Source organism: Dipodomys ordii, unplaced genomic scaffold, assembly GCF_000151885.1.
Source record: "Dipodomys ordii isolate 6190 unplaced genomic scaffold, Dord_2.0 Scaffold118, whole genome shotgun sequence".
NCBI classification, from domain to species: domain Eukaryota; kingdom Metazoa; phylum Chordata; class Mammalia; order Rodentia; family Heteromyidae; genus Dipodomys; species Dipodomys ordii.
The window spans coordinates 2953612-2965860 of NW_012267334.1; the positions used below are offsets into that span (position 1 = coordinate 2953612).

The 12249-nt window shown below is 56.2% G+C and overlaps 1 protein-coding gene across 1 annotated transcript in view; it reads left to right on the plus strand.

Moving 5' to 3' along the window:
* The first annotated feature begins 683 nt into the window (after positions 1-683).
* The window catches only part of Vav2 (vav 2 guanine nucleotide exchange factor), a 128882-nt gene continuing 117316 nt past the window's right edge, over positions 684-12249 (plus strand). The window contains exon 1 of the mRNA XM_013029377.1: positions 684-763. Within this exon, the coding sequence (XP_012884831.1) occupies positions 698-763 (66 nt within the window). The 5' untranslated portion in view covers positions 684-697. The remainder of the gene's footprint in view (positions 764-12249) is intronic.

Genomic DNA, 12249 nt, shown 5'->3' on the forward strand with positions numbered 1-12249 from the left:
GTGAGAGCGCCCAGTGGGGAGGACGCGATGCCCCAGGGCCCCTGGCTGACCATTTTTGTCCCTCCTCTCAACCAGCGTCCCTGCTGGCCGTGGCCGCCTGTGTGTGTGTGTGTGTGTGTGTGTGTGTGTGCACGCGTGTCCGATATCGCCGCTGGCCGTGGCCGTCTGTGTGTCCCCCGCTCTCTGGGGCCACAGGTTGGAGCTGCCTGCAGGTCTCAGCATCCCCACCCCGCTGCGCTCCGCTGCCCTCTCACTTCCCTTGGCGCCTCAGCCCCTGAAAATAACACCTGGGGTGTGTGTGCGTGTGAGTGAGTGTGTATGTGAGTGTATGCTGAGGCAGCCTAGAGTTACAGCTGTCCCCAAGGGGTTGGCCGGGACCTTGCTCCTGGTACCTGGTGCGCAGTAGGACTTGCTGAGAGTTGGGTGGGGTGATGAAGGATGGATGGTGAGGTCCAGAGCTCTACCTTGGCCCTGCCACCCTTGCCAAGCCTGTTTCTTGAGTGTGTGTGCGTGTGTGTGTTCATACTGATAGAGGGGCACATGTTGGGGTGCACCAGGTGCTCCTTCCTTTCTTGCTCTACCTGGAGGTTAGGCTTCTGACCCAGTGACCGCAGTTATTTTGGGGGAAAGGCCTCTAGGGAGCACAGCTGGCCTTTCTCACACATGTTATCAGACTGAAACTGCAGAAATAACACCAATGCCCAGCCTGAGGGGCTGGAGGAGGGATGCCAGGCCCAGACCGGGGAACTTCCCCATCCACATAGTGAGTTGGGACACTTGGGGGAAGCGAGGTGGTGCCAGGATCTAGTGTGGCTCTCATGGGCCAGGTCTAGCCATCGATTTAGAAACAGTGGCCAGGCAGCTGGATAAAGCAGAGACCGGTCCGTAACCCCTTACTCACTGGGTTAAGCCCCTGGTGGTCAGTTGTAGGTTGGGGCCTGGTTGGCTCATTGGATACAGCCTTCCTCTTTTTCTAGGCTGGATCTTTCTTTCTTTCTCTTTCTTCTCTTGTCTTTTTTTTTTTTTTTTTGATCAGTCGTGGACCTTGAACTCAGGGACTGGGTGCTGTCCCTGAGCCTCTTTGTGCTCAAGCCTAGCACTCTGAACACTTGAGCCACCACACCACTTCTGATTTTATTTTTTTTTGGGGGGGTTAATTCCAACTAACCATTGAGATAAGTCTCACCAGGACTTTTCTGCCTGGCTGGCTTCAAACCATGATCCTCAGATCTCAGCCTCCTGAGTATCGAGGATTACAGGCATGAGCCACCAGTGCCAGCTAGTGCTGGATATTTCTATAACGGAGAATTTTGAACTCATGGCCTCAGTACTGTTCCTGAGTATTTTTGCTGGAAGTTAGTGTTCTAACACATTAGCCACAGCTTCACTTCTGGCTTTTTGGTGTGTAACTGGAGATGAGAGTCTCACTGGACTTTCCTGCCCAGGCTGGCTTCGCACTGTGATCCTCAAATCTCAGCCTTCTGCGTAGCTTGGATGACAGGCTTGAGCCTCTGTCACTGGCTGAAGTTTCTTTTCTTTGGATTTTTTTTATACAGTTTTTTTTGTATTTATATGCCTTACATGAAGTTTTTTTTTTAATACTGTTATTATAAAAGTAACGTACAGGGGGGTTGCAGTTATGTAAGGTTGAAGTTTCTTTTTGTCCATGGGGCTGAATCCCAGACCCCTGCTTCTTGGCTCACGTGGCACAGGACTGGCCGCAGCTGGAATGGGAGATCTTCGTGAGGTAGAACGGAGGTGGCTGCCCGGTGAGAGGGAGGTGAGAAGTGAGGGGCGTGGGCAGCCCTGGCTCAGGCCTGGCAAGCTGCAGGCTCAGGTGCTGTGGGCAGTTCAGGCAGCAGCAAGCCCACCGCCGTCTGCTTCTGCCCTTTCTGTGCCTGGGAGCAGGTGTGGCGGGGACTGGAGCCTGGCTTCTGGTTGAAATACCAGCTTGGCCCAGCTTCCTGTTGGAGGGTGACTGGGGGGCCGTTCCTTCCCTCCTCTCCCCTGGACACTGCTGCAGTTCCCCCCCCCCAGGCCTGGCAGCCCACCCTTGCCCCCTCTGGGGTGGGGCTGAAGATGGCCCTACAGCTGTGAACATTCTTGACCTCCACTCGCCCAGCTGTTGGTCTGCAGCAGTCCTCTCCGCCCTGCGCCCCCTCTCTCCCCTCCCCGCCCCGGGGGCCTGGGGCTGGGGTGGCTGGAATTTCCACCAAGTGCAGTTTCTCACTGTCTTCAGGCTCTAACCTTCTCTGAGGAGGCGGGGGGGGGGGGAGCAGGGGGGGCTCAGAACCTGGCCTTGCTGTTAGTCACGCTTGGGGGGACCCTTTCTTCCCATGCCTAGCCCAAAGAAATTGAAGAAGTAATACGTGCTTGTGGGGGAAAATCCCCAAACCAAGAAACACCCCAAACCTAACACTGGCCCTCGAGCCCTGCGCTGCCTGGCCTGTGGGTGTGTCTCCTCCTTCCCAGAGAGCTAGGATTCTTCTCTTTCCTCAAGATCCTGCCCCTGTCCCTGCCAGGCAGGATCCAAAGAGAAGGGGGGTGTCTGTTGTCTGAACCACCCCCCCCCATGCTGCAGAGCTGCGTCCCTCAGGGCGGTGTCTGTGCGAGGCTCTGGCAGGTGGCTGGCCTCCCCGGCTTCCCTCCTCGCGCTGGCTGGGGGTCACCATGGCTTTGCTTCACGGATGGCGGATCGCCTTTACTCAGCGCTGACGGCCGAAGGGCGCCGGTGTAGTCCTCACGCCGTGCGCCCAGCGCCCAGCCTTCTGTGACCGTGGACGCTGGGGCAGATGGCTTGACAAGAAAGGCTTATTTGGAGCCACACGGGGGTGGGGGGGTTCAGTCTGTGAATAGTTGACTGTTGCTTTTGGGGAAGCAGTGTGTCGTGGGTGTGCGTGGTGGAACAGAACTGCTCACCTCGTGGCCAGGATAGGAAAAGGGGAAGTTGGGGTTCCATAGTCCCCTCCTTCAGGGATGCTCCTTCAGTGATCGGAAGCCCGCACAGGCCAGCTCCCACAGGGCCAGGCTGAGAACGAGCATGGGGCACCAGGCCTGTGGGGGACACTGTAGCTCAGCTGTGGAGCAGAAGGGGGCCTGCCTGGGGCTGGGCAGCGCCTCTGCCTGGCTTACCGGCTAACTCTACTTACAGGCTGGGGAACAGCTTCGAGAAGTGTCGGGCTGAGCCGGGGACCCAGCCTAGCTGTCTCAGCTCCTGGCTGTGGGTCCCTAGAACACAACAGATGGCTGGGGGAGCAGCTCCGAGAGGGTCCCCCAGCCAGGGTGGGTGGGGGGTCCCATTTAGGGCTGTCTCCTGTGATTGGGGCTTTGGAAAGGATCCCTGGGGAGCTGAGGATGGGTCTTCAGCAGTCAGTGTCCCCAGCGTGGTCTGCAGCTGGGGAATGTGGTAAGAGCCAGGAGACCCAGAGTGAGAAGTTTCTGGAAGCCTGCTTCCCCTGTCTATCCTGAGTGCTGCTCCTGTCCCCCGGGCCCCCGGGGGCTGTCCATCTGGCAGTTTGTCTCAGGGTTGGCGGAAGCCTTCTGCAGAGAGAGGCCGGCTTTCTGCCCCCCGCTCGTAGCGGAGGGAAGGCTGTCTCTGCTCCCCACTGTGGAGGAACGCTTGGCTGCGCCCTCTTGCTTGGGAGCTCCTTGTTTCAATTACGTTTTCTTCCGTGTTCTCAGCTCAGCAGGAAGGGATAATGGCCAGACGCTTCGTCTGGATGGAGGGCGATAATCCGGCGCACGCTGGTCATTACGGATGCATTTGCCTTTCATTTTGGCGGGCAGTGGGGAAACTAGAATAGCCAAGGGCATCTGTCCCGCTCTGTCCGGGGCTGGATGGCCATACTGCCTAGGGGGAGAAGGGGCACTTGGAGGGGTGAGCAGATGCTCTGAGGAGTGACCTGGGGGGCCACAGAAGGGAGAAGAGATGGGGAGATGAAGGGGTACGCGTGGGGACAGTTCCGCTGGTGGCTGGCGCTCGTGGTGTGGCAGCTGGAGTGCAGGCCGTGCTGCCGGCGAGAGCCGTGGGAGAGTGGGAGGGGATGGTGAGCAGCGTCTGGGTTAATCTTCCTGAGCCGAGCCTGCCTGGAGAGCCACGGGAGAAGGGGTTTGAAGCCTCTGGCGTTCAGAAGCTGGCTCAGGGAAGATGGTTCTACAGAGAAATACTAGAAAAGCAATTTCCTGCCAGCTTTGTAGGAAAATCTTTGCATTGACCCTGACCTTGAAGTTCTGATTCCATGGGCCACTCTCTATCCCTGAGGCTCAGACAGGCCATTAGCGAGCTGCCAGGTGCGGGTGGCGGGAGGAGAGAGCAGGCTCACTCCTGGCTTCATGTCTGGCTCCCCCGACTTTGGAGCCGGGGATGGTGCAGTGGGGGCCTCATCAGTGTCTGCTGAGTGTGGACTCGCGGGGGCACAGAGCTGAGCGTGGCTGAGTGGTAGCCCAGCCTGTGCCATGCAGACTCCAAGGGGCCACCCCCTGTCACGCGTGTGTGGGTTTGTTCATGGCTTTCTTCCTGGGTTGTAATTGAAGACAAAAAGCCTAGGCACACAGGGTCACCTCGTAGCTAGGCACGCCGGTGTGTCTCCCTTCTGTGGGTGGTGACTGCCGCTCTCGCCCTTAGCTTCCTGAGGCTCGGAGCTGCAGATACATTAGGCCAATTGGCCAAGCTGTTGTCGGGAAACTAGGCTGTGGCTCCCTTTCAAGAGTCGTGTTAAACACTGTTACGACTTTGGAGTCGAGAAAATCCACGGTGCACGGTTTAAGGTGACAAGGAGTTTTATTTGGTTGGCCAGCGACTGCCCCATCCTGGGAGGATGGAGAGCAGAGCAGCGACCAGCCATGGGGCAGGGTTTATAAAGGTCACCACCCCAAGCAGGTGGTATAGTCCAGACGCTCAAAGATCATTAGGAGCAGGGCATTCTTCAGCTGAGGGTCGGGCCCAGTGGACCGCATTCTGCCCACGCAGCTGGCAGGACTGGAAGTGGGGGTTATCAAGAAAAGAAAAACCCAGGGTTACCACAACACACAGGTGCAGGACCTGTGTGTATCCAATCATGCAAAGTAACACTGATAAGAATGAACTCTAGGATACGGGAACAAGGTTTTTTTCTTTGTTGATGTTGTTGTTTTCTTTTCATTTTGTCTTGTTTATCTGTCTTTGGTGGGTAAGGGAAGAGGCGCAGAAATGGAGACAAAGGGTGAACAAATGCAACAGTGGTGCTCACTAAGATGGTATGTGGGAAATGAGCTCTACAGCTTGTGGATGGGGACGGGAGGAAAAAACTGGGAGAGAAGGGTGACATTGTCCAAAAAGAAATGTACTTGGTACCTGATCTCCGTAACTATAACCCCTTTGCACATTGCCCTTATAACAACAGAAAGAAAACGTTGGGTTGAAGTAAAAGAGCCTGGGAAAGGAGGCTGGGGAACAGGGTTCGGGTCCCGGGAACAGCACTGGCCCAGGCAGGCCTGGCAAACAGAGGGTAGGCTGCCCGTCAGTCATGTTTGTGGCATCCACAGCCCTGGCTTGCCTTGAGGGGGCAGGGGGCATGGGATGGCAGGCTGGAGAGCTCATGGAGGGCTGGACTTAGGTTTCGAGGTCCTCTTCTTCCAGTGCCCAGGAGACTGAGGGTTTTGAGCCACGTTTTGGACTTCGTCTCTGGAGGCGTCTCAGGGGATTGGACCATTATGTCCTAGGGACAGGGTGGGGCCTCGCTTCAGAAGTGCCAGCAGACTGCTCTGTTCTTGTCTTTTTCGTTTCTTTTTTCTTTTTGGTCAGTTCTGGGGCTTGAATTCTGGGCCTGGGCACTGTCCCTGAGATTTTACCATTTGAGCCACAGTGCCACTTCTGGCTTTTTAAACATTTATTTACTGTTGTAGTTTAGTGGAGATCAGAGCCTCTCGCTGAGGCTGGCTTTGAACTATGATCTTCAGATCTCAGCCTCCCGACTAGCTAGGATTTACAGGCATGAGCTACCAGGCTCGACCTCTTTTCTCTTCTTGACAGTAGGGCCTCCTTCCTCTTGCCTGTGATTCTAGGGTTCCCACTGGGACTCACCCAATCCCGGGTCAGCCTTGGGCTCTGCCCCCTGCCCCCACTGGGTGTGGTGCAGCCCCCAGCCGAGGTGCCCAGGCAGCTCAAGAGATGAACCAGGCAGTGGGTGTCAAGGGCGTGGCAAGGCCCAGGGCTCAGCACTCCCAGCTGATTACTGGAGAAAGGGGGAGTGCCACTGGCATTATTGAAGCCCACGGGTGGGTTGGGGCTTGAGGTGCGGGCACCTTTTACACACCGCTGGCCTGGTCCCTCCTGCCACCTGGATGGGCAACCCAGCCATCGCAGTCAGCCGCCTGGTCCTGGGGGGTCTGAGCATCTCGCCTGTAACCCTGATGGCGGGCGAGGCCGGTCCCCGGCAGACCTCCTCGCCTGCTCTCCCACCTCCTGCTTCCAGGAAAGACCACCCAGCCATCCAGCCAGGCGCGGGAGGCCCTAGCGCAAAGGCGGTCCTTATCCCCAGTGTGTGCAACCGAGGACTGGGCCCGAGGGGAGGAAGTGTTCCTGCTAAATCGTCCAGACATAATTGAATCGCTGATGCTCCTCAGATCCGGCCCCACAGCTGTCTGTCCCTGCCCACAGCGGGAGTGGTGTGGGGTGGGGTGGGGGGGCTGTCCTCGGGGAGTGCTCATCCAGCCGGCTCATACTTGGTGCTGGATGTGGTGGTGTCCTGGTGTCCTGCGGATGGCTCAGGAAGCTTCCAGTTACTGTGGGTGACCATGTGAACTGTGGAGAGACCATTCTATCCTGTGGAGAGACCATTCTATCCGATCTGGACTCCTTGATCCTCAGTTTCCCCACATCAGGGGAGCTCTGATGGTTGGTACATACTGACAAAGCCAGACCCCAATACCACCTGCTTTCGGCTTCTAGAGGCTGTGTTTTTGGGGACAAGGGTGCTTCTCTCTCCCCCCCTCTTCCCCTCCCCCCGCCCCAGGAAGCAGCTGGGTGGGGGTGGAGTACTCCATTTCATCTCCGAGTCACTGTGATTCGCTGCCTGGTAAAGCAGCACCATTGACAGACAGACGGTGGTGCCGCCATGGGATGCTGTGTAGAAGTTCATCTGTGCGTCCACAGATACTGGGTCTCTGTGCTGGGGTGGACTTTGTCCAAGGTCGAAACCAGAGGGCCCTGTGGAGCGTCTGGTCAGCTTTTCACCCCGAGATCAGCCACTCATCTCCCCCCCAAGCCCCACATTTGACCCATTCCAACAAGCCACACTTATTAAATCATAATGATGCTGTTTAAAATGGTTTTTGGAACGATCAGGGCATAAATAAAACAAGATGTTAATTCGTTTTCCCATTTTTTATTGATCAAAGATGTCCCCAGCTGCCAGGCAGGCAGAGCTTCAGATCTGCAGGACTCAGCCGTGGCCCCGGGGGTCAGTGCCACTCCAGCCAGAAGAAGAGTGACCACCTGCCAGTTATTGGTGTCTTAGTGCCACTTGTTGAAATGTATCAGAAGATTCCCTGTGTCTGTGGGCGCTTGCCCAGGGCCATTCTGCGCAGTGTGACAGTGGGGTGTGGGGTTCCTGCTTCTCAGAGAATCCGGAGGGTTTTATAAATTATTAATTTATTGTTATTATAGAGGTACAGCGGATTACAATTGCATGAGTCAGGTCGTGAGTACATTTCCTTTTATACAGCGTTTTCTGTTTCCTCATTCTCTCCCATTCCCTCCTCCCATCTCCACCCACAAGTTGTATAGTTCACTTTCATCCGTGTCCAGTGAGCTCCACTGCTGCACCTTTCACCATTTTCCCCTCAAGTTTTGTGCCCGCCCCCCACCCTTCCAAAGATGTACACATGAGTACATCATACATACGGTAAAGAAGATAGTCATCAAAAACTAAAAATTAAAAGAAGAAAGAGAGAAAAGAGGTCTCTCGTTTGCATAATTTGGGAGTTTGTTTCAGTGTGTATATTATTTTATATAAATATGAAGAGGCTCTTAGGCATTGCCTCTTTGTGTTTCTGTCCTATGAGTATTTTCTTTCAGTCTCAGTGTGTGTGAATATCTAAAATCCTGTATAATTCATCATACCCCAGTGTGTTTTAGATGGATCTGGAGGTTTTAAAGAGCCCTATTCTGAGCTAGGGGCCAGCAGCTCCCAGCGACTTGGGGGTGGGGGGTCGGGTCGAGGTTGGGAGGATCAGGGTGCCAGACCAGACCAGCCTGAGTAAAAACGTCTCTGATCCCAGCAATGATAGGAAACCTAAGTAGCTGGACTGTGGTTCCATTCCATGCCCTGCTGGGAACTGAGGCTCTGTCCTAAAAATACCCAGTGAACAACAGGGCCCACTTGAGACCCTGAGTTCAAACTCCACTGCTGCCATAAACCAACACAAAAAAGAGGAAGTGGCCTGTTGCGCCCCTGTTCCGTCATGCTGTCTCTTGTTGTCTGTGGTATCCAGGTGTGTCTGAGGGCCTGGCTGACAAGACTACAGTGGTGGTGACAGAGTCGGAGGCTAGCCCCTCCGTCACCGGGGTGGCAGCTCTTGGGCGTTTTGTGATTGGTGGCTGGCGGAGGGGACAGGCTCTCCACCTTGTGGGTCCACCTGGTGTTGCTGCCTGGGGTCGGCAGGGCACAAGGCCCTGTGAGGCTGCGGCAGCCCCTGCTGGTTCTCCCACGGTGCGGTGCGTGCCCAGGGATCTTGTGGGCCTCAGGGAGGTGGCCTGGCACTGTGGAGGGACGGAGTTCTGGTCCACTCAGCAGATGAGACGTTGGGGGCAGGCTTAGGGCCAGTCCACGGGGCATTGTCCGCAGTGGGTCTTGTGTGAGGATGTGCCCCTGTGCTGGCAGCCCCAGAAGATTGGCTTGGGTCAGGGGAGGAGCCTTGTGTGTTGGTGACCATTTATTTATACATCCAGGGATGGCTGGGGTGGATCTAGTTGAGCCCAAACGTTCTCTTGGGGGCCCTGTCCTTGTCTGGGCATCTGTTCTGCAGCTTGGACACCGGCTGGCACAGGGGCCACCGGAGAGGAACGGGCCTGGGCTTAGATCACAAGAAGGCTTCTACTTGGGCCTGTGTGTCTATGTTTGCAAACTGGCTTCAAAACATGAGAAGCAGTTGGGTGCGAGTGTCTCATGTCTGTAATCCCAGCTACTCAGCTGAAATCTGAGGATTGCAGTTTGAAGCCATCCTAGGCAGGAAAGTCTGTGAGACTCTTTCCTCCAGTTAACAAGCAAAAAGCCAGATGTAGGACTGTGGCTCAACTGGTAGAAGGCTAGCCTTGAGCACAAAAACTAAGGGACAGTGCCCAGGCTCTCAGTACACGCACGTGCTCGTGCGCACACACACACACACACACACACACACACACACACACACACACGAGAAGTGGAAGGGCTCAGTGGACTGGACATCATGTGTGGGCCAGTGTTATAGGTGCCAACCTTCTACTGGGCACCTTAAAGGTCTGTGGTCTGGCCTTGGGGTTGGAGTGTCCCAGTTTCCACCAGCTCTGCTGCCTTCTCGCTGGGGGCCCTGGGTGGGCCAGGGGGCCATTTGGAACCTCAGTTGCGTCCTCTGTAAATGAAGAATCATTGTAATGACTCAGGGCTGCTGTGAGCAGTCCAGGAGGCACTGGCCTTGCGCCTGGTGTTCTGGAAAGCCCTCCATACAGTGGGGCCTTTGTACTTGTCATGACTCACTGCGTGGATACTCCCAGAGGTCGGGTGGAAGGCCTGGAGCTCTAGGCTGGATCCTTGTGGAGAGATGGGTCTCACGCACAGCCTGGGGTTGGAACTAGAGGCAGGTCTGCAGCAGAGGCTGAGCCACATGCCCAGTGCCGGGCACCACGCTCCTGCTTTGTGGCCACATGTAGTGTAGGGCCTGCCTAGGACATGCGGATCCACTTGGTCCCTGGCCAGGCAGGACTTCCCTGGGCCCTGTGAGAGCCCTGTGGCTGTATTCCAGAGACACCATTGGCCCTGTGGACCCCGAGGGGCTGGGACGTGGGTGTTCAGAGGTGGTGGCACTGTGCTCCTCATGGGGTCATGGTGGCATTCTGCCTGTCACAGGGCTGTGCCCATTACTGCCCACTGGTCAGTGCCCAGGTCAGCTGCATTCAAGCTGCAAGTCCTTGTCTGAAGCTGGCTAGCTGTGTGATGGCAGGCAGGCGAATTCACTTCCATGTGCCTCAGTTTCTCCTTTTTTTGCCACATCTTTTTTCTTTCTGGTCTTGGGACTTGAACTCTGGGCCTGGGCGCTGTCCCTGAGTTGCTTCTGCTCAAGGCTAGCACTCTACCACTTGAGCTACAATGCCACTTGTGGCCTTTTCTGAGTAGTTTGTTAGAGAGAAGAATTCTCAGGGGCTGGGAAGGTGGCTCAGTGGTAGAGCGCTTGCCTTGCATGCATGAGGCCCTGGGTTCAATTCCTCAGTACCACATAAGCAAAAAGAAAAAAGCCGGAAGTGGTGCTGTGGCTCAAGTGGTAGAGGGCTAGCCTTGAGCTGAAGAGCTGAGGGACAGTGCCCAGGCCCAGAGTTCAGGCCCCACGACCGGACTCCCCCCCCCCCCAAAAAAAAAAAAAAAAGAATTCTCAGCTCTGGCTCTCTTGGAATGGTGATTCTCAGATCTCAGCTTCCTGAGTAGTCAGGATTACAGGTGTGATTGCCTGGCTAACAGAGCTTTTGCATATTAACTACGGAGTGCTTACAGTGTGTCGCTTGTGCCTCAGCCTAATGTTAAGCTCTGTAGGGCGAGGGTGCCAGAGATCCTCCAAGGCTGGCACTTCTCTCCCTTGGCCTCTGCGGGCTCCTCTGCAGGACAGAGACACCTTAAGTTCAAAGTCTCCACAGAGAAGAGCCCCTGTGCAGTCATGTGGGCCCTGCCACAAAGCTCCCCCTCCAGGGGCCTTAGGGGTGGGACCCTGGCTCTGCTCCCCTGCCCCCTGGCCCCTGGAGGGGGAACTTTGTGGCGGGGCCCACGAAGCTGTCCTTGCAGAAGCTGAAAGGCAGCTCACAGTGAGCAGCAGCCGGGGCTTGTCTGGCTGAGCCTGCGGAGGTCTGAGGGCGCTGGGCAGGGAGCCTGGGTCCCGCGTTAGTGGGAGTTCAGCCTGATTAGATCAGAGGGGGCGGAATGGCCTGGAGAGGCTGCGGACCAGCACTCCAGCATTGACTGCCCCAGGCCCGAGGTGGGGCTGGGGGGGGTGGTTGGCAGGAGTGAGATAGGGGGCAGGAGGGGGGCTCACTCCATCTCCCAGCGGCCTAAGCAAGCACAGGAGGCCTGCTGGGGGAGCTGCCCGTGACCCCCTCCCCAGGGCCAGGTTTCAGGGATAGCCCGTCCTATGGCTGGTGTCTGGGTTTGCCCCAAGGGCAGGCGTCTGCTCCCTTTGGAAGGCTTGGATGGAGCAGGGAGATAAATGTGCTGCTCTGCCAGGGGCACACTGGCACAGGGCCAGCTCTGGCAAGGATAGGGAGCTCGGGACCCCATGCTGTGGACTGTGCCGCCTCCCTGCCTCCCTCCCCACTGCCACTGTGGCCTGGTGAGCGCCACTTGGAGGCCTCAGCCCGGTGTACTCCTCTCCTCTTGGACTTTCAGGAGTGCCCCTCTGTCGGCACCCGCCTCTGCTCTGTGAGATCCAAAGACAGTGGCCCCCTTCCCTACCACCTTGGAAAGACGATGGGGCCAACAGTTAGGACCTGGGCTCCCTACCAAGCAGTGCTTCTTCCCTAGGGCCTCAGTTTCCCTAGAGAGGGAGTCATATAACTGGACCATTGGTGAGTCAAGGGTGCATGGGGGGATGCCATGCTGGGGCACCCACTCACTGCAGTGAGGGTCTCTACTTTGAAGCAGATCTTAGTTCTTCTTCTTCTTCTTTTTGTTGCTCATGGGGTCTGAGAGCTCTCCCTGTGCTCTTTTGCTCAAGGGTAGCGCTTTGAGAGACAGTGACACTTGCAGTTTTCTGGTGGTTAATTATAGATAAGAGTTTCAAGGACTTTCCTACCTGGGTTGGCTTTGAACCAAGATCCTCAGATCTCAGCCTCCTGAGTAGCTAGGATGACAGGCGTGAGCCACCAGTGCACGGCCAGACCTCAGTTCTTTTTTTTTTTTTTTGGCTCTTGCTTGTCCTCTGCTCGGATGCCAACGTCCTTATCCCAGAAAGGTATGGAATAAACACATCAGGGGGAGAAAGTGAAGGAAAGTGCGTGGACCAAAGCAAGCTGCTGTGTGTGTGTGTGTGTGT